The following is a 22,661-nucleotide window of genomic DNA, read 5'->3' on the forward strand; positions in this document are numbered from 1 at the left end:
ATTCTGCTGCTCAGCCTCCCGAGTAGCTGGGACTACAGGCGTGCACCACCATGCCCAGCTAATTTTTTTATTTTTAGTAGAGACGGGGTTTCACCTTGTTGACCAGGATGGTCTCGATCTCTTGACCTCGTGAACCACCCACCTTGGCCTCCCAAAGTGCTGGGATTATAGGCGTGAGCCACCATGCCCAGCCAGCAATGCCTTTTATTGTATAGGCAGTATGGCACATTTAAAAATGATGTGTCTTAGAAATTATGTCTTTTTTTTTTTTTTTTGAGATGTAGTCTTACTCTGTTGCTCAGGCTGGAATGCAGTGGGGCAATCTCGGCTCACTACAGCCTCTGCCTCCGAGGTTCATGTGATTCTTCTGCCTCAGCCTCCGGAGTAGCTGGGACTATAGGCACATGCCACCATGCCTGGCTAATTTTTTGTAATTTTAGTTGAGTCAGGGTGTGGAACTGTGTCAGTCAAGATGGTCTCAATCTCCTGACCTTGTGATCCACCTGCCTCAGCCTTCCAAAGGACTGGGATTACAGGTGTGAGCCACTGTGCCTGGCCAGAAATGATGTCTGAAATTTGATGAACCTCGTTGGTCCATATCAGAGGTCAAAACATTTTTCTGTACATGGTCAGAATGTCAGTATTTTCAGCTTTGTGAGCCATACTCAAGTCGGCTGTCGTGGCACAAAAGCACACATAGATAAGACATAAGCACATGAGTGTGGCAGTGTGCCAATAAAACTCTGTAACAGGCTGAGGGCTGGATATGACTAGTGGTTTGTGTTTGTCCTATGGACAGTAGACTGTAAACAGCACACTGACCCATGAGAATAGAGCCAGCTATGCAGTGATGGAACCTTAGCCCCAGTGCTGAATCTCCTAAAGGCAGAAACTCTGTCATCCTCTGAGTCTTCCCAGAGGAACAATTCACCGATGGCAAGTGTTCCACATATGCCAGAAAAGGCTGAGATGAAAAATTATGTTTAAATTCACACTGGTAATTGGGTGCAATGGCTCACACCTATAATCCTAGCACTTTGGGAGGCCAAGGTGGGCGGATCACCTGAGGTCAGGAGTTTGAGACTAGCCTGGCCCCCATGGCGAAACCCCCTCTCTACTGAAAAGACAAAAATTAGCTGGGGTGGTGGTGGGCACCTGTAGTCCTAGCTACTCAGGAGGCTGAGATGGGAGAATCGCTTGAACCTGGGAGGCAGAGGTCACAGTGAGCTGAGATATCGCCACTGCACTCCAACCTGGGTAACAGTGCAAGACTCTGTCTCTTTAAAAAAAAAAAAACAACAAAAAACTCACACCATTTAGGGTGAAAAAGCAAAGACTATGCAAGTGAATTTGAAGAGTGTGCCGTTTCCCCCTTAGGAGCATTGCTGTATGTATTCGACAAAAGTCCCAGTGAGCACAAGTCAGATTCTCGAAATCTCCTCATTTAAATGAATTAGAACAGTTAATAGGCTACTAAAAAGAAGCACAAGACAACCTATAAGAGTACTGCTTTGAAGTTCACAGAGCAAGGCTTGAATCCCAGCTCCACTTAAGTAGCTGTGTTCGATGACTTCCTTGAAAAGCTCTGAGCTTCAGTTTTCTCATCTGCAAAAGCAGAGACGGGCACAATCCCTACCTCAAAGTATCATTGTGAAAATCAAAGAGATAATGTAAATAGTAGGTGCTCAATCAATTCTAGAAAACGTTGGCTTCAATGAACTTTTCACTGAAGTATTTATCCTATTAACACTTCAGTAAGTGGTTATCTCTTAGGCACACAGATTATAGGCACTTAACAGTGCCTGATACATGGTATGCTCTCAATAAAAGGTATGATCTACTGTCATTATTATATTTTCATTAACTAAAATTCTAAGGAAATGAGTTGTCCTAATTAATGAAGTGTAAAGTTTACAGAGAATCATTGGAAACATCTTTTCTGTTTCATGGATGGAATGCAACTATGTGAGAACAGAAAGCGTTCTTAGAGATCACCCAGTCCAGGAGTTCTTAATTTGAGGTTTCATATACTCTACGAATCCTGGAAAATATATGCAGAATGTTCTGTATTTGCCTGACATGTCAATTTTTGCTAATAACATTGTTCAAAGCCATTATTATTTTTATTATGTTTGCATGCACTTTTTATGAGAAGCTTTCATCAGATTCTCAAAGGGACGTGAGATCCAAAAAAGTGCAAAAACCGGTCTGACATTCCATTTCACATATAAGACATGGAGTCCCAGAGCTCCCTATTTGGGATGAGGGTCATATTCAGAACGTAGTTCTCCTGACTCCCAAATGCCCTTTCTAGTACACTGTACTTTTTCTTAATTAATTGGTAGTTAATAGCATACAGGGTATATATACCTCCAAAGCCAGGGCTTTGCACTTTTACCAGCAAAGCCTTTTATGCGAGTCTGTAACTGCCCAAGGAACATACCCCCTACACCTCCAGCCACTATTGCGCACCACACCCTGTCTCCTGTCAGCACCAGCTCAACAGTTCCTCCATCACATTCGAACAGAAGCAATTATGGAAGGAGGAGTTGGTGGTAACAACTACTTTGTCAACTTCCATTCTCCATTTCCATTGCCACCAACTTCAATTTTAGGCATTCCTTCAGTATTGAGCCTCAATCTTAAGTGTGCATAAAGTGTGATTAAAATATTGGTAACAAGGGAATGTAAATTAGTACAGCCATTATGGGAAACAGCATGGAGGTTCCTCAAAAACTTAAAAATAGAATTACCATATGATCCAGCAATCCCACTTTGGGTATATAGCCAAAAGAAAGGAAATCAATATGTTGAAGAGACATCTGCACTCCCATGTTCACTGCAGCCCTATTCACAATAGCCAAGACTGTGAGTCAATGTAAGTTTTCATTAAAGGATGAAGAGATTTTAAAATAAGGTTTATCAAGAAATAGTAAATGCTTGATTTAATAGATACCCCAATTACCCTATTTGATCATTAATATCTAAGGATCAAAGTATCATTACAACATGTAAATATTAAAGTATCACATGTGCGCCATAAATATGTATTATTAGCTATGAATAAAAATTATAAAACAAAATGTGGTACGAGATCAGGAGATCAAGCCCATCCTGGCTAACAACATGGTGAAACCCTGTCTCTATTAAATATACAAAAACTTAGCCAGGTGTGGTGATGTGTGCCTGTAATCCCAGCTACTCGGGAGGCTGAGGCTAGAGAATGGCTTGAACCCGGGAGGCAGACGTTGCAGTGAGCTGAGACTGTGCCACTGCACTCCACTTTAGGCGACAGAGAGTCTGTCTCAAAAAAAATAAATGAATAAAAGTAAAATGTGGTAGATATACCCAATGGAATACTATCTAGCATTAAGAAAATTCTGCCACCATTTGCAACAACACGAGAGAACTTGGAGGGCATGATGTGGAGTGAAGTCAGCTAGTCACAGCAAGACAAATACCTCAAGATCTCACTTACACATAGCATTGAAAAAGTTGAACTGGTAGATAGTAGAATGCTGGTTACCAGGAGTTGGGGGAGTTGAGGAGATGTTGGTCTAAGGATGTGTAATTTCAGTTACATAAGAGAAGTAAGAGATCTTTTATACAACATGGTGACTACAGTTAAAGATGTATTCTTAAAAATCGCTAAGAAAATAGATTTTAAGTATTCTCCTTACCAAAAAAATGTTAAGTATGTGAGGTAATGCATGTGCTAATTAGGTCAATTTAGCCCTTCCACAATGTATACATATTTCAAAATAACACATTGTACATGATAGACATGTACAATTTTTGTCTATTAAAAAAAACATTGGTTATATGATATTACCCCTTCAAATTCTGAAGGTCTGAGGCAGACCCCAAGAATCCAATTTTTTGTAAGGGCTTCAGGAAATTGATGCAGATGTGAAAATTGCCGTCTGAGCTCACTTTCTTTCTCGTGCCCAGTATTCACTGAAGAAAGTTTTTTCCTGTGGTGCTTTGGAGCCCTGGATCTTCATTCTGAGCACTGGCTCTCAGAAAATACCCAGGTCCACAGCAGGCTCTGATTATCTGATTTCTCTGCTATTGCTTAGAAGGAAAACAATCTGAGCAATAAGGGATTCCTAGAATCTATCAAGTGCTGATGCTTTTATGTACAAAGATGTGTGTTATAATTATATATTATACATAACAGCAACAAAACAAAACTGTGCAGGAAACAATCTAAACTAATAAAAAGGGATTATGTAAGCTGTGATAAATTCATTTTATGTAATATTAAGCAATCATTAAAATGGAGTTCATAAAATGTTTATAAGAATATGGGTAATGTTTGCTTTATAATAACTAGAAATTGAATATATAAAATTGCATAAATAAAATATTCCCAAGTAAATGAAAGTGCTTTGGAAAAAGACTGGAGGGAAATGGATAACATTGATGAGATGGTGGATGGTGTTTACGGAGGCCGCAGAGTAGATAAGCATACCAACTTTGAAGCCAGACAGATCTGAACTGGAATCCAGCCTGACCACTTACTAGCTTTGTGACTTTGCCTATTTAAATTTCCTTTTTTTTTTTTTAAATAGAGACAGGGTCTTACCTCTGCGCCCAGCTACTTCGGAGGCTGTAGTGCAGTGGCGTGATCTTGGCAACCCGGGCATCCCAGGCTCAAATGATCCTCCCACCTCAGCCTCCCGAGTAGCTGGGACTACAGGCACATGCCACCACACTTGGCTAATTTTTGTTTTGTTTTGTAGAAAAGGGATGTTGCCCAGGGTGGTCTCAAACTCCTGAGATCAAGTGATTTGCCCATTTCGGCCTCTCAAAGTGCTGAAATTGTTTCACTTTTCTATGCTGCTGTTTCCTCCCCTGTGACGTGATGGTTAACATGGGCTTCCTTAAGGAATGCTGTAATGATGAAGCAGGATAATGTATGTAAAGGGCTTAGCATAAGGCCTGACATGTGGTCCATGCTCACAGAAGAGTGGCCATTATTATTATTATTCTACTTGTACTTTTCATAATGGAAATAACTTCATAATGAGAAAAATATTTTGAAAACATATAAGCTGTTTCTACTGTTTACCTTTTTTTCCTTCTTGAATTATGCTACTAAGGAATGAAGAGGAGGAGCATCTGGTTAATGGAAGATTCCAGTTAATTATGGTTTGCTGTATATAATCGCAGTTGTGATGCCATGCCCTTCAGCTTCCGGCCACATTTGGGGGGATGGCATTAAGAGCAAAGGCTGAGTAGCTGGTGCCTGAGTCTAGCTGTGGTTTCCACTTAGCTTCATTCACTACTGTGCTGACATGTAGCCGCTGACTTACCTGACCAGCTTCTTCAACTGCCCGGTGGGGTCAATGACACTAGTTCTCCCAGTTCTACAGAGTTGGCAGAGGCCAGACTAGGAGGAGGTGCTCTGAAAAGTATGAGGTATCTTCTTGCATGTGCAAGACATTCCTCTTATGACAAGACTGGGGGTGGCATGAGTAGTTACCAGGGTTGTTGGGAGTGTCAGGCCCAAACTCTCCATGTCTCTGAGGTCACCTCCTCAGCTCACGTAGGTGACGCTGGCACCAAGGGTCTGCAAGGCAACTTCCTGGGGCCGCCATAACACTCCCTGGCTTTGTTTTAGTCCAGACACATTCCAATTTCCTTTCTTTCAACAGCTATGGATAAAATGCATTCTGCATAGCATGGTGCCTGCATCTGTGCCACAGTAAAGACAAAACTCAAAAGAACTAACTAGTATCAATATCCATTGTCTTTCTGAAGGGGTATGTCCTGGAAATGAAGTGGGATTCAGCTCCTTGATAAAGTACTGTTTCTGGTGCTGTGTGTGATACCCTTGTTAAAAGATGTGATCTCCTACTTCAAAGATGTAATATTCATGCCTGGGACTGAGAGGAGGAAAGTGTCCTACTGAGCCCTGTGTGTTGTGAACTTGCCTATCTAGGATCTTCCAGGTGACTCTCCGAAGAGAATGCCTCAACTAGAAAGCCCATGCAGTAAGCCAGTGATCCATAAAGGATCCTTGGGGTTTCAGTACAATCCAAGTAGTCTTCCATATAAGAATGTTAGACTGGCTAAGCCTTTTTTTTTTTTTTTTGAGACAGATTCTTGCTCTGTCACCCAGGCTGGAGAGCAGTGGTACAATCTCAGCTCACTGCAACCTCTGCCTCCCAGGTTCAAGTGATTCTCTTGCCTCAGCCTTCCAAGTAGCTGGGACTACAGGCATGTGCCACCATGCCCAGCTCATTTTTTTGTATTTTTAGTAGAGACGGGGTTTCACCATGTTAGCCAGGATGGTCTCAATCTCCTGACCTTGTGATCTGCCCGCCCTGGCTTCCCAAAGTGCTGGGATTACAGGCATGAGCCACTGTGGCCGGTCAAGCCTTTTTTACTTAACACTTTCAGACATGATTCTGGCCTGAACTGTGGTCTGTATTATGTTCCTGACCCATAGAGCCACATTTAATTAGAAACCTGATAACACCCTGTATGCTATCAAGCAACCAGCCACTGTTTCTTGATTGGCCACAGTGAATTCTGGTATCTGTGTTAGAAGTTGGAAAGCACCTGGGCGCGGTGGCTCATGCCTGTAATCCTAGTGCTTTGGGAGGCTGAGGCGGGCGGGTTGCCTGAGCACAGGAGTTCATGACCAGCCTGGGCAACAGGGTGAAACCGCATCTCTACTAAAAAATAAAAAAACTTAGCCAGGCATGGTGGCACATACCTGTAGTCCCAGCTACTCCAGCTACTCAGGAGGCTGGAGCAGGAGAATCACTTGAACCCGGGAGGTGGAAGTTGCAGTGAGCTGAGATAGCATCATTGCACTCCAGCCTGGGTGACAGAGTAAGACTCTGTCTCCAGCCCCCAAAAAAAGAAGTTGGGAAGGTTGATGGTGACCTCTGGATACAGACTACCATTTGTCCTGACTTAAGTATGCCCCTGGTCTTTCTTAGAAAGAGCACCCTTCCAGATTGTGCAGACTACAAAGGTCGTTTAAGCATCATAGCAAATGAACAATCTCTAGCCAAAGACACTGGCCAAATTACGAACTTGTCTCTTTGGTTTGAAAAGATTAAAAAAAAAATTGAGGAAAAACCCAGTTCCTTGGAGTTTGACACTCTGCCTTGAGAATGAAATCAACTGGCAGGGAGTTAAAGCAGAAAGACCGAGGCCACGAAATACTTATCTAGGAAAAGAAATAAGATGATGGAGATTTGAAGCCCTCTGGGATCTAGCAGTGTTTCTATATCATTTCATCAAACATGCTGATTCTTACCCCGCAAGGAGCTTAGAGTCTAGTCAAGAGAAATGCAACTGAAGCCATTAACTTTAATAACGACAGAGTCGGGGAAAACATCTTTGGAAAAGTACTGAGTAACACTTAAGGGACAAGACACAAAATGCTAAAGATGATTATTCTGAAGTGACTCCTTTAGCCTAGAAGCAGCCCGTTAAGCGGCCAGGAAACCAAGCAGGGCCCTCACTCCTTTACCTCTGCTGCAAAGTTGGTGCCTCCCTCCTTTTCCTTCTCATAGGCCCAAGGGAAAGATCCAATTTAATAAGAGACACATGGATTTTTCTTCCAAGAAACTTCCCGTGGGTTCTAACCATGATGGGGGTCTATGAGAGGACTCACAATACTTGCTCCCTCGGGGGAACGTAACATCTTCTAGGAAAAGAAAAAGAGTTTTTGCTTGTGGAGGCTGCTTTTTGTCTGCGCAGAAAGCTAAAAATGGCAGAGGAAACAATCACTTTCTTTGAGCTTCAAAGTCCAGAGTATTTTCCACGTCCTCACCTGAAATAACTTCCTCCTTTTTGAGTCCTTCAAGGTCCAGTTGAAGATCCATTTCCTCTAATCGGCTTCCTCTGACATTAGGGCCTCTTCTATGCAACTGTTAACTCCAGTGGCACCTACAGTTTAACCTCCTCACTTAGCCCTTAGCCAACTGCCTTGCGGTGTCTGTTATATGGCAAACTTTCCTATGGACAAGCTTTGGCAGATATCCTCTCCTTTAAACTTCAAAATAACTTCTGACTCTGAGCTCCAGGCTTCTTGCATTTGTAGCAGGAAAGCGTGCCCCTTGGGGTCAGTAGACCTGGGGGCATTTGGGGGTTTGCTTTGCTAACCCCTACTTCTGCAACATGCCAGGTCTGTGACCCTTCAGAAGCTGTTTAACCTCCCTGAGGTCGGTCATGGGTAAAATGCAAGACTGTTAAGAGGATTACAAAGAACATTTGTAATGGCCTATTGCTCCAAGTCTTCTCTCAGACAACTTGATTTTTCAGTTGTCTAGAGAGCAGGCACTAGCATCCTAACAATGCTTGGAGTTCTGCCTTAAACATAGTTGGCGCCCAATGAATGAATGTATAAGCACCCAAGGAGCATTAGGATGCACAAATCTTCTTCTGCCCAAACCCAGTGTGTTCCTTTGTCCTGCAAGATGGCAACTGGAGAGCCAAAACAGCCACTCTGAGAAGAGCTTCTTAGTGAGAGAATTTCTAGGCAACTTCCTAAGGGGGCATAAAGCCCAGATGATGGAATCAAGGCCCACACCAGCCAGCAATGAGAAGATTTCCTGAGCAAGCAGTACAGCTGGCTCCTGTGCCAAGAGCTTGGCTACTTTGCCTCCTTTGAAAACCCATTACCAAATCATGGCAAGCGAAATTTAATTTTAAAAAGGGAAATGATTTATGTGCTACAGAAATAAAAAAGTGACAGAAGCAGGAAAGCTTGCATACATTTCATTTTTTGAAATTAGACCTATAATTTTTTCATTAAAGAAGAATGCCAAGTTGGGAAAGCCAATGCATTCTAAGCAGAAAATTACAGAGAGGTGTATAATGAAAGTCCTGTCAGCATGGAAACCCCATGTCTTACAGAGTCCATGAGAACACACAGCAGTTCACTATCTGCCCCCTTCAACTTCTAAATAGTTTGGGCTCTTAAAGAGCCCTATCCTCATTTCTGTTTCTCTGATGAGATGGGAAGCCACTGGAGGTCTGAGCAGAAAAATGACTGCTCTGGCTGGAGTGTCATAAGGACAGCAAGGGCTGAGGCAAGGAGGCTGGCATAACAGAGATGAAGGGTATTGGTGGCTGGCATAACAGAGATGAAGGGTATTGGTGAAGCGTTTCTTCATTCCAAGCCAATGGGTTTCAGATTTTTGAATTCTTGTGATTATTCCTCTCCTAACCACTCCCCAACACACCAATCTCTCTATTTAAATCCTACAAAATCTACTGTTCATTAATCATCTAGAAAGCTAGTGATCAGTTATCTGTTTTGCACCCACCTGATCTCAGGAAGCCTGAGAGCTCTTTCTGAGCAGGGTCTGGGCTGAGAGGCAGCCTAGTGTAAAGGTGAAAAGAGATAGACACTGAGCACAGATGCTGATTTTGCCAATTGCTAGCCATGAAATGTTGCTGTGTTTCAGCGTCCTTATCTGTGAAACAGGAGATAGCAAGGATACTGACACGCAATATAAACATATCCATCAATTCACATAACCAACATTTAGTTCACATTTACTATGTGCTGAGTACCGTTCTGCTCCCTGCACATATGGTCGTGAACAAGACACAAAATCCCCATATACATTTATAAAGAGCTTACGTGGCAGTGTGTGTGTGTGTGTGTGTGCGCGCGCGCACACGCGCGCACGTGTGTTTGTGTTGAGGGGGGCAGGGTGGGATAGACTGTAAACACGTAAAGAAACAAATATAGGAGTTAATTTCAGATAATGATGAGTTACAGAAAGATAATGACACACTGGGTGATGGGATAGAGCCGGGCTTCTGGAAGAGGGATGGTCAGAGAAGACTTCTCTGGGGAGAAGACATTTGAGCCAAGGCCCAAATGATGGGAAGGAGCCACATCTGTGACATCTGAGGATACGCCTTCCATGCACAGGGACAAACAGACAAGTATTTCTGGAATAAGTGATGTTGAATGATTTTTAATATTAAATGAAACTCCATTTTCCCCAGCAGTCTGTATCGATAAGAAATAATTTTGTGGGTGTTTTCTGAGGAACCACTACAGATTCAATATGTGGTTGAGGTTGTGTTGGGTGCTGTAAGAGGTACAAGAAGAGTCAGTTAACAATGAGTACTTAAACAGTACTGACATGGACCATCTAAGTGATTTTACTCATTAGCTCATTTAATCTTTACAAAAATCTTCACAGTTATCTCACATTTTATCACTTCCCTTTCCATACCCTATAAAAGTGTGGACTTTTCTGTCTTGTTCACAACTGTTGCACTCATAGACCAGAACAGCACCTCGCATGTACCAGGTATGTAATATACACTGGTTAAATGAATGAATGAATGAATGAGGGCATATCAAGTCAGGCACTGTAATAGGCTCTAATCGTCTCCAGACAGCCTTAACTACAGTCCAAGGAACTTAGATCAATCTAGTTCCCTGGCAGGAAAGAATAAAGGGGATTACAAAGAATCTTCATTTATCAAAAGGGTTGCTTAAGTCAAGTGAGCATAGACTTATTCTGAATCTCTCTCCACCACCGCTACCCCAGACCTGCACTTTTGCTTGTCATTTTTCAATTATCTGGTTCTTTCCTGTAGTATGTACATGTGTTTAATTGATAACAATGTCTATTCCACCCTAGAGAGAAATATGTTGATGTTGCTAATGTAATGGGATATAACTTTCTCGCTTTTCTAGATGAAATGCTAGGTGAAATATTAGTCAACATAGACACAAATCGTATCTTATGGGGTGAACAAAAGTTGATTGTACCCATGAGTCCAAATAGTTTTTAATAACCCATTGAGCCCACTCAGCTACAAAAGGTGTCCAGAGTTATTTTTAAATCTCCTTTCAAGTTAAAAAAATATAAAAGAAATCCACTAATCTTAGCTATTCCACATATTATGACTCTGTAAATTAATTTACAGTAGCAACATACAAATTCTTTACCCAAGAGAAATGGTATTCTAGTTTCTGAGGCCTCTGCCCAAGGATGTCTTCTCTCTCGCTCTACTTTTGTCTTACTGTCTTGGAAGCTAAGACATCTATTAATCATTACGTGTATCGCAGAGCACATCCATTACAACGCTATAGCACTGAGTTGGGTTTGGGTTACTATGCTGTGTGATGATGTTAATGTTGTCTTTGTTTTCATTTTGGTAGCACATCCAACAAGGAGAAAACACCAAGAGTGACCTGGTTAGACCATTGTTTTGTTGTTGTTGTCTGTTTGTTTGAGACAGAGTTTCTGCTCTGTTGCCCAGGCTGGAGTGCAATGGCTCGATCTTGGCTCACTGCAACCTCTGCCTCATGGGTTCAAGAGAGTCTCCTGCTTCAGCCCCCAGAGGAGATGGCATTACAGGCACCCACCACCACACCCAGCTAATTTGCTAGTTTTTGTATTTTCTTGAGACAGAATCTCACTCTGTCACCCAGGCTGGACTGCAATGGTGTGATCTTGGCTCACTGCAACCTCCACCTCCCTGGTTCAAGCAATTCTCTGCCTCAGCCCCCTAAGTAGCTCGGATTACAGGCACCCGCCACCACACCCAGCTAATTTTTGCATTTTTAGTAGAGACTGGGTTTCACCATCTTGGCTAGGCTGGTCTTGAACCCCTCACCTTGTGATCCACCCACCTTGGCCTCCTAAAGTGCTGGGATTACAGGTGTGAGCCACTGCACCTAGCCAATTTTCGTATTTTTAGCAGAGATGAGGTTTCATCATGTTGGCTAGGCTGGTCTTGAACTCTTGAACTCAGGTGATCCACCTACCTCAGTCTCCCAAAGTGCTAGGATTACAAGTGCAAGCCATCGTGCCTGGCCTGGTTAGTCCATTCTTTAACAATAAGCAAAACCTCTAGAAAATTTCCAAAACAAAACGGTCCTCCAAGTGAGATCTCTGAAGGTTAAGGCCTTCTGCATAAAGAGCAATATCCAAGAAGCACAACTCCTTTTCCACTTAGCGTCAAGGAAAGAAAAATGTGTGTCTTCTTATCATTTGGGAGATTGGTGGGTACCTCTGGCAGGCAGCAAAAGTATGAATGCGGACAGGGGCCAAGAACAAAGCCATTTGATCATCGAAATCACTGTGACCATGAAACCTACTTTGGCAAGGAAAAAAAAATGTTTACTCACTTACAAATTCCCATGATCCTTAACAAAACAACTGCCTTTCCTTTCATTTCCAGAAAAACATGTGATGTTTAGAAAGGAAGAGGCAGAGCCCAGCTCATCCTTCATGTTTCAAATTAATTTTGTACATCCTGAATTTCCTTTCATAAAAAATTCAAGGTTTTGTCCCTTCATCTCTTCTGCTCTCACCCTTTTCCTTTTCTTCTTTTGTCCATAATGTCATTATTTCACTCCGCAGGAAAAACAGGTCCAGAAAGTTCAGTACAGAAATAGAAAAGCTTCTTTAAAAACATACCGTAAAAAGTAGAAAACTCTTCTTTTCCATTAAAGTTCTATTACAGTAAGACCCCAGGAGCCTTAGGGAATTGGGTTCCTTCACGATTGAAAAACAAGATCAGTTTGGACGAATATGAGTTGTCCAAGACATAGACTAAAAGAAACATAGAGAATCTTCATTCTTCAAGAGGATTTTTTTAAATCAAGTGAATACAGACTTATTCTGTGTCTGGCAAGTTGGCTGTTATTACCCGATTTTACAGATGGGGCAAGTGAGGTACCTTATGTCACTTGCCCAGAGGCATAGAGAATCAGATGGTTAAGCCCTGATTTAAACCTGGGCTATTTACCTGTAAGCTTAGCACTCTTTCACTATATCCTGCTGTCCCTCCTTTCTGGTACCCAGCAGAACGTGTATGTTCATATTGACATAGCCAACCCCTTCTCCCTGAAGATCAGAGCTCATGGTGTCTACACATGGACCAAACACCTGATGACAGGCCAACTCATCTCTTTTCTTTCCAGATGAATTACCACATCTCTCCTTTAGCCCCATCCCATTCCCTGGTCAAGACATACACACACACACACACACACACACACACACACCCATTCCCTGGTCAAGACATACATACACACACACACATACTCACACACACACACACACACACACACACCCATTCCCTGGTCAAGACATACATACACACACACACATACTCACACACACACACACACACACACCCCCATTCCCTGGTCAAGACATACACACACACACACACACCCCTCTGCCAAAAGACTTAAAAGCCCAACCTCAACTTCTTATGCTTCTTTGCAATTCAAACCTCAGACCAAAATAAACCTTATCTATTTTTTAAGTCACCATTTCTTAATCCATTTAGTCCCACACACCTTGAATAACTGATTTCATCTTATTTATGTATATTGAGCTGCCTTACATATCTTTGATGGAAGCCAGTACCTTAAAGTTATCCATTTATCTACTGTACTGAGTGTGCCTCTGTTTGGATTTAGCTGTCAACACTTCACACATGTGAAATCAATCTGTGTGATATCAATGTAAACACTGTGCATTACAGAGTGGTGGACATTTTATTGTTCTAACAGCAAAAATATTTGTATGTGTTTGTTTTTTCTATGGCATGGAAAATAACACAATATAAATGACCATGCCTTTTACAAAAGAGGAATCATTTAAAAAGGTAAAAGTAAGGTAGGGGTCGTTGGTGAATGCTTGATGTTAGGCTATTCTAACAGGACAGTGGAGGCAGGAATTACGTACAGGATAAAGATTCTTATGAAGAAAAAATTGCCATTCACATCACTTTCTCCTCATTGGTATTACAAGCTCATTTCCTAATTGCATGTACAATACAATGAGTTTTCATAATGCTTTAATGGGGAGTCTGTTGCTTTCGTTTTAAAAATAGTCAATTCTCTTGTGCTAAGTAAAGAGCTTATTGCCTTTAAGAGCAGTGTAACTGACAAGATGGAAGAATGCAAGCAGGATGTAGAGACTGAAGCTTTTCAATCACCTACCATTAATATGATTCAATTTATGCTTATGTCATAGGTTTAGACATTGCACAGCTCTGTAAGCAAGGAAGGGACCTGAATAAAATACAGTGAAGAAAGCAGATGGTATGCTATCAAAACCCTTCAAGCCTAAAATAACCTTTTCCAAGTAAGGAGGATAGTTAATTAAAACCAGGATATATTTACTCAATTCTGAATATCTCAATGTAAATAAAAATCAAAATGACACTACTGTAATGTTGGACTAAATGATGAAATTTCATCTATTCTACTTTTCTTTAATAGTTTCTAATCAAACTTTTCATTAAATCGCTTCATAAAATTCCACAGAGAATTTATTTACAGGGACTCATTGTAGATTTAAAAGCCTTACTTTTATTGTTCAATTAAACTTGTTATTCAGTAGACAACATTAAAATAGCAGTGGGGATGAGGGGTGAGTGGGTGTATGGACAACTGGGCAAGGTCATCCCACAAGGCAAAGTCTATTTTCAGAGACGAATTGGGGGAATGCAGGTAAGCTCTATGGCACACAGCAAAACTCAGACTCATTCCTATCCAATATGGAAAGCCAGCCCCTGCTCCAAAGTCACAGCCTGGGTTCCTGCCAGGCTTGGTCACTGAGTCACACGTGTGCCCCGCAAGGAGAGAGGACATCAGGACTTTTATGAAACCCACCCATAGGGTAGTAAATAAGGGCAGAATAAATCTAAGACAGACCAACAGTTTATCCAGGGTGAAGGCAGCCATTACCCAAAATGGAAGGTCAGAACATGAGTTTTACACAATCTCGACATTTTCAATCTTTTATTAAAATTAGAAATGAATAGTTACTAAATTGTTCCATCTTTTAAAACCAGATCAAACCCTGCCTTTTTCAGAAGGCTTTCCCTGAACCCCTCACTAAGACTGCCATCTCTATCCACCTCTCAGCCCACTGCTAATTCCTACCACACTTGCTTTCCACAACACACATCAAATACTTAATCATTGACTTTCTTTTAACATTAGTTAACCTTTCAGGTGTGTTAATCCTGTCTTCCCCAATTAGATTTTAAATTCTCAAAACTAGCAAGAACCAAATTTTATTTATCTTTTGAACACCTCCTCTCACCCCCACTCCATAATCGCATTTAATAGAAGAAAGCAAAAAGCATATTAGTTAATAAAATAAACATTATTCAATCATAGGGAAGCAGACAATGTCCTTTTGAGAAGGACCTTGGAGGTATTTCATGGCAATTTATGAATTTCATGTGTCAAAGGTGTAGCTGCTAAATGCTATAAAGCATCAGCTCTACCATTCATCCACCTGGTGATATGGCCAATAAAATTTGATTTTTACAGCCTAGGCATACTGTTACCTAAATTACATTTGACCAATTACTGAAGTCACCAAACGTGTGGTACAGAATATATACTGTGTAGAAAATTCATCTGTGGGCCCCCTGGCACTCTCTCTCGGTAATCTGACAGAAGTGTTCCAGTCATCTGGCAGTGTTTAATATTAGGAACATTTGTTTAATGCTAGTCACTAATTAAATTTATGTTCTTCCACCAACTGTTAGTTGGTTGGAGAGACTCAATACCACATTTTAACAAACACTTTAACCCATGTCAATTTCAAATGCAACCATTTGGAGATTTAAAAGGGTACTCTCTGGAAATTTAGATTGTGACTGAAAGTGGGACAGTGGGGAGGGATGTGGGTGAAGTTGCTCAAATCCGCTCAAAATAAGCTTTTTGGTCCACTTAGTAACATGAAAGACTTTAAGAAGTAGAAACTATTTGAAGTACAAACAACTAAAAAAAATTCTAATACTCTAATTATTAAACTAGCCATCTAGAAGGTCTCTAAAGGTACCTTTATTCCAAAAGAAAGCTTCCACTTTAAGAGGCTGGAGAAGAAAAACAGCATTAAAATTAGCTATACCAGAAGAAAATTCAGGAAAACATTCACAAGTCAGATGCTTGTGTTTGTGAGAACATTTATAACTAATTTAGTAACTCTTAATAACCATTGTGATCGCTGTTAAATTGGAATTTCTTTCTATTACCAATTCTAGATGCAACAGCTTTGAAACTCAATGACTAATAACTCTTAAATTAGACAAAAAGGTTAAAACATTTTTTTCCTCATATTACATTGTGAAACTCTAATTTTGAATTCTCTTAAATGAGGGAGCACATGCTTTCAGTTTTATTGTGTGTCAGGAATTTAGAGACTTCTTGAGCAGCAAGTAGGAAGCGAGGTTTGGGAGCCCGGCATGCGGAAAAAGACCTCAAACACAGGTATTGAAAAGGGACGATTTGTAAATGCTCATCTGAAAAGAGGGTATTGTAAAAAATGTATTGCGTACATTTATCTACTTGAAGTCAAAGGATATTTGAATATTAAAAGTATGGCAATAAATACATTTCTTTGAAGAAGAAAAAATAATTGGTACAAATACTATTGCCCTCTTACAGAATGGCAGTCATTTGATAAGCCAGAGTTGTGAAAGACATCCAAAAAAACAATTTAGAAGGAGAAAGTGTCAAGGTCCTTTGAATCTAATGAACTTAGATCATTTTGTCCCTCTTCCTCTCTCTCTTCCCTTCCTTCTTGGTCATCATATCCCATCTCCTCATCCTTACCCCGACTCAGTTCACATATCTACTTGCAACGTTTCTCCAGCATCAGCACCAGGGCTGTTAGAATCATGAAGAATCCAATTTAAGAGGCCACAGTGGACTCCTGAAACCATACCAAAGTGTGCAAAGGATAAGCAGAGTAATCTGGATAATCTGCCAACTAGGGATTCTCAAAAAATGTCAGCCAACAGAATCAAGGAATGTTTCAGGTCAAAGGGACCCTATGCTCTCTCCAGGCTAAGGGTCTCAAGCTCTTCTCAGCCCAGGTAGCTGTGAGGGATTCAGAAGGCCTCAGCCATCCCAGCAGTCACTCTGGGGTAGTGATTCTAGAGAAGGGGAAGGGTGAAAGTGGTAGGTGTTCACGTCTCTAAGTATAGAAATTCAGAGGAACACGTGTAGTTTGATAAGCCTCTCCCAGGGTATTCTGGCATCCATGAAAACCACTGATATGATCCAATCTTTTCAACAAACAGATGAGAAAATGATACTGTAAGAGAACGACTGTCTTGGCTTGCATCTCGCCATCTACTGTACCATGTCAGTCTTCCCAAACTGGTGATGTGATATCTTCTCCTCCCCATCTGTCTATAGAGACACATGACCAGTCAGTGAGACAGAGATGCAGATAAAGATGTGCGCGCACATATCCATCTTCGGCGGGCACAGTGTGTGTGTGTGTGTGTGTGTGTGTGTGTGTGTCTTGTGTGTGTATGTATGAAAAAATTCAGGGACATGGAGATCTATTATCTATCTATCATCTATCTATCTATCTATCTATCTATCTATCTATCTATCTATCTATCTATCTATCATCTCTCTAAGTGTCTGTCTACTGTAGAGTACTGAAGTGGTTATCTGTCTATCTACCATACAGCACTGAAGTTGTTTTCTTTCTTTCTATCTATCCATCCACTGTTTAGTACTGAAGTGGTTACCATTGGTGCATTTTTACAGTACTTTATAACAATGGAAAGAGAGTGACTGGTTAAATCAAAAAGCATCTGAATAGACAAAGCCTTTTGAGAAAGAACTAACATGAAAGCTTCCTGTCCTAGAGTCCAATTTCATGGTCGACCAAGCAACTTCAGACTCTACATTGAACAACAAATGCTAAATAATAATCTCTTACTCACAGTAAACAGAGGCTGCGAAGCAGGCAATGACGCCTTATGCTGCAATAATTTGGGGGATGGGAGGGGTGGGGTAGCACATGGGGCTTGTGAAAGTGAGCCCCGTTCCCCATCACTGCTCTTCACAAGAACTGAAAACAACTAGGCACACACGCACAAGTATCAGGTAGGAAAAAAAAAAGACTCACCAAACTCATCGCATATACTCTCATTTTCTATGAGAGTCGGGTGGTCAAAGGTATCCCGACAGTACAGGATCTGAGGGTTCCTGCTGACCACTGCAATGCCCCCCAGGGCCAATGCAAACTGGTCCGTTAGAATGGAAGATGGCTTATCCTGGATGCGTTTCAGCATCGAGCGGTACCGGCAGTACTGGGGGTAGCTGAGAACTATCACGTTCGTTTCTTCCTCGTCCTCCCCTAGACAAACGAGAAAACACTTCCATTACCCTCTTCCCTCTGACAGAGAACTTTCATGGCCATGGTATCATTTCAATACACACTCTGGTTTGGGACTAAAAAGACTCTTATTGTTACAGTCTGGGGGATGCCAGCATCCTCCCAGCCCCAGCTCACCCATCCAGCCCCACAGAACATGCTTCAGGCTACCCACACAGTGGACCCTCTTTGTGGAGAAAAGAAAGAGTTGGCTGGCCCTCTAGACACAGTAAGCAATATCTGTGTCATCAGCAAGCAGTAGGACCCAAAAACTGCTTGGAAAAAAATCTTCATTTTTTTTTTAAGCATTAAAGTCATCATCACCATAAGGAAAGGCAGAACTCTGCTGGGCTTCTTTACAGTTAGTTCTAGTTTGGAATTGCTCTTATATTGGATTATACAGATGATCCTCAACTGAATGATGCTTCCATGCAAGATTCCTTGACTTTATTGTTGTACAAAAGCAACATGCATTAGTAGAAAGCATACTTTGAATTTTGAATTTTCATCTTTCCTGGGCTGGTGATATGCAGTAAGACACCCTCCTGTAAGGCTGGGCAGGGGCAGCAGGTGGCATCTCCCAGTCAGCCATGGGATCAAGAGGGTGAACACCGGTACTCTGCAGTGTTCTGTGTTGCCAGACGATTTTGCTCAACTGTAGGTTACGGTAAATGTTCCAAGCACATTTAAGGTAGGCTAGGAAAGCTATGTGTTCAGTAGGTTAGGTGTATTCAACGCCTTTTCGACTTGATAGTTTCAGCTTAAAATGGGTTTGTTGGAATGTAGTCCCATAGAGAGTCAAGAAGCGTCTGTAAAATCTTTTCAGTGTTTGTGGTCTCTGAAAAGGTCATCTGGCCCTGAAGATGTCCATGGGTCTAAATAGCATCACTATCTGCTCTGGGGGTCATGAGTGCTATTTAGCAACTATTTCCTGTTCTCCTTTTGGGCCTGTGGAAAGACTGTGCGCTTCACTCCCTTGGAGGCCAGTGGCCTTGTGACTTTCCCTGGCCAATGAAATATGACAGAAGCGGGTGATTGCTCTAAGAGCCAGTGTGCCCCTGACCCAATCTCTCTTTGTCTTTGCTGTGACCATCTGTAATGCTCCAGATAGTGGCAACTCTGCTAGTCTGGGTCTTGGAGTAAAAAACAACATGAAGCAGAACCCCTGGTTGATCCAAAAGAAACATATAACATAAGCAGAACATAAACCTTTGTTGTTCTAAAGCACAACGGTGATTTGGGGGTCATGTGTTATTGCTGCATGATCTATCCCAACTTGATTGATACACCCACCTTCTCTGCCCTCCCCACATCCATATCCCCTCTCCCTTTTAATATTCCTCAGATCCATCTGGTAACTTGGCACATCTCAGAGAACCATGCTGGGAGGACTCCCTAAGCATTCCTCATGAGAGAGTTTCTATCAGAACCTCCTTCACTCAGGAGAACATTTCAGCAAATTGAGCGAAGCTTCCTCTTACAATGATCTTAGTGCTTATTTACCCTCTATCTTGTGCTCATTTGTAAACACCAGATTCTGCGTGGATGAAGCCTTCCTTCATCTTAAGCTTGAGAAATGGCAAACAGCCTGCTTTGGTGGCCTCTACCTGTACATCAGGCTGAATTTAGGCTCCGTGACCTAGTTTGCCATCACTCCACAACCACCCCATCAGAGCAGTTGTAAGCAATTCCCAGACATGTCACTTGCTTCTCCAAAGGGAAAACACTCAATATTTCAAGCCTTTACCATGCTGCAGGGAGTTGCACAAGACAGTTGTTAAGGATACCGACATTATCATGGCCATCTGGTAACCAGTGGGAGACGGATGAGCAAAGATGGAACATAATGATGGAACATAACCAGTATCAATGGAAGGTGTGCATGCGACCTTTTCAGATAGGAGGCCAATACCCAGATGTATTTCTAATTATGTTCACGTAGTTCCACAGGCTGGTGGCTTCTCCACGGATGGAGATGTTTAGCTGCTTACAAGATGATATCTTTTAACAGTGTACACATCTTCGACTCCTGCCTGGTCTGTGGATAGCTGCTTTGTCAGCTGGCACACTTAATTAAAAGGAAATATGTTTACCTTGAAGGCAAGTCCCCAAGTGCAAACTGGTTTTGAGATGCTGATGTATGTCCCAAGACACGCCAATCTGAGGTTTTTACAGCAGATCAAGACACTAAGTTCACACTTTGGGTTCAGAGCTGTGCTTTTTATACAGTTAAAGCATAAAAAGTTTTAATGAAAATACTCAAACACTGTCAGAACTCCAGAGTTTTTAAGTGCTATTTCCAGAAGCAGCTCCCAATGTGTCAATTGTATTGTTACACTCTATTTGTATCATACTCAATTTGTCTAAGACATTGTGAATGACAGAGAGGCACATAACCATGAACTGCCAGGACTACCCCTTGTAGCAAACGCATAGCACTTAATACCATCTCTTGTCCATAGTAAATACTGTGCCTGTAAATACCTGTTGATTCCAAAATTCTATCTTGGTTGTGCAATTGGCTTTCTACAATGGGGGTAAAGTTGCATCAATTTCTCCGAGTGTTCTTGAAATAAAATGGAGAAAGATGTGTGTGCTCTCAGGTTGAAGGAGTATAAAAGAACAGCTGCTTCAGAGTAAGTTTCACAGAAGATGTCACCTGGACTCTTGGGACCACTTCACTTCCTTCCTATCCCTTCAGTCGCCTTTTGTTTTTTCACTAACCAGTTTTCATGATGATGCCAACTCTAACCGCTTCCTAATTCTCTGTTCCAGATGGAGTCAGCTCCCTGGCAATCTTCTGTGCCTAGAAATGACCTCTTTTTTTTTTTCTCTCCACCTCATCCTAGCTCAAAACATTTAGGTCACACAGTACCCAAAACACTAGCCAAGCCATGAATCCTTTTCTTTCTGCTGGAAGAAAACCAGCAAGTTCCCTCTGCTCTCAACTCCTACAACTGTAGGTACATTCTGGAGACAATGTTGCTAATAGTGGCCCTGGGACTGTCTGCATCAGAATCACATACTGTGCCTGCAAAAAGGCAGGCGCCAGGTGCCATCAAGAATCAGTGACTCAGTATCTCAAAGGCTGGGGCCTAGGAGTTTACGTTTTTATCAAGCATCCCAAACAGTTCATGCACACCAAACCTTGAAACCAGTAACTCTGGAGTTTACTTTTTTGCACAGACTTAGTTTGGGTTTTTAAATATATATATATATACATGTATTTTCAATTGACAAGAGTTAAAAAAAATTCTCATTTCTCCCCAAACCTCCAGCACATAGAACAAAATACAGAATCAAATTCTTTTCTCTTCTCTCTGGCATTTTTTCAGGATTATTACAGATATCACAGAAGACAGCAAATTTTAAAAGCCCTCTTAACTAAAAATATGAAAAATGGAGGGACTGTTTTCCTGTTTAGAAAGCAAGCATTAAAGCTATTTCCAGTACTGATAATAAAACACGAAAATTTACAAAGGTTTTTTACATATTTTCACATCTTTGGTTTCTTATAACAATCCAATTGGTGGCATTACTACTTGTTAATATTCCCTGATTTGTGACTATAACCACCTAATCCTTTTTTTAAGATGGGTCTTTCTCTGTTGCTCAGGCTAGACTCAAACTCCTGGGCCTGGCCGGGCGCGGTGGCTCACGCCTGTAATCTCAGCATTTTCGGAGGCCGAGGCGGGTGGATCACGAAATCAGGAGATCGAGGCCATCCTGGCTAACATGGTGAAACCCCGTTTCTACTGAAAATATAAAAATTAGCTGGGCGTGGTGGCACGTGCCTGTAGTCTCAGCTGAGGTAGGAGAACTGCTTGAACCCAGGAAGCGGAGGTTGCAGTGAGTGGAGATTGCACCTGGTGACAGAGCAAGACTCTGTCTCAAAAAAAAAAAAAAAAAAAAAAAAAAAAAAACCTCCTGGGCCCAAGTGATCCAGCCACCTCTGCCTCCTGAGTAGCTGGGACTTAAAACCCAATCTTTTAACTCCAAGTTTGGTGGACTTTTTATTAGGATAAAACATCTCAAATAACAATAGTAATAATAATAATAACAGAGATTTAACTGGTTTACACTAGTAGGGATGAGGATGGTGGCCTTTGATCAAGTCAAATATAAAACTTCTGTTCGATGGAGGATTGTAGAATTCAGCCAGTTGCAAGCCAGAATTCTTCTACTCTCCTTAGGATAGCTGGTTATTTATTATTTTGGAACACTGAAATTCCCACTGTAATGATTCAACATTATTGATACATCATTCATGTATATCAGCTTTCTACTTTCTATGCATGTGACAGGAAACAGTGCCAGCTGTATGTGTTGCCAGCCTAGAACCCCTATCCTTCATCGACCTCCTTCCATACTAAGAGGTTACAGGTACAGCTGGGGCTTGGTCTAATGTGGCAATGCTTGGTGGGGCCAAAACAAAAATGTTAACTTTGTTGCTTATGAACAGAACTGCCTATTTGGACCAGAAGTTTGACATTGTTTGGA

At 41.6% G+C, this 22,661-nt stretch overlaps 1 protein-coding gene across 6 annotated transcripts in view; it reads right to left on the minus strand.

The window, feature by feature from the left end:
• Positions 1-22,661, minus strand: part of ARID5B (AT-rich interaction domain 5B) — a 199,357-nt gene that overhangs the window by 80,397 nt on the left and 96,299 nt on the right. For 5 of the 6 annotated variants that reach the window (XM_035268288.3, XM_035268287.3, XM_035268290.3 and 2 more), the window contains one exon: positions 17,913-18,143. The exons of the other annotated variant lie outside the window; for it this stretch is intronic. In XM_035268288.3, the coding sequence (XP_035124179.1) occupies positions 17,913-18,143 (231 nt within the window). The remainder of the gene's footprint in view (positions 1-17,912; positions 18,144-22,661) is intronic. 6 annotated transcript variants of the gene reach the window in all.

The sequence above is a fragment of the Callithrix jacchus genome, chromosome 12, assembly GCF_049354715.1.
Source record: "Callithrix jacchus isolate 240 chromosome 12, calJac240_pri, whole genome shotgun sequence".
Taxonomy (NCBI): Eukaryota; Metazoa; Chordata; class Mammalia; order Primates; family Cebidae; genus Callithrix; species Callithrix jacchus.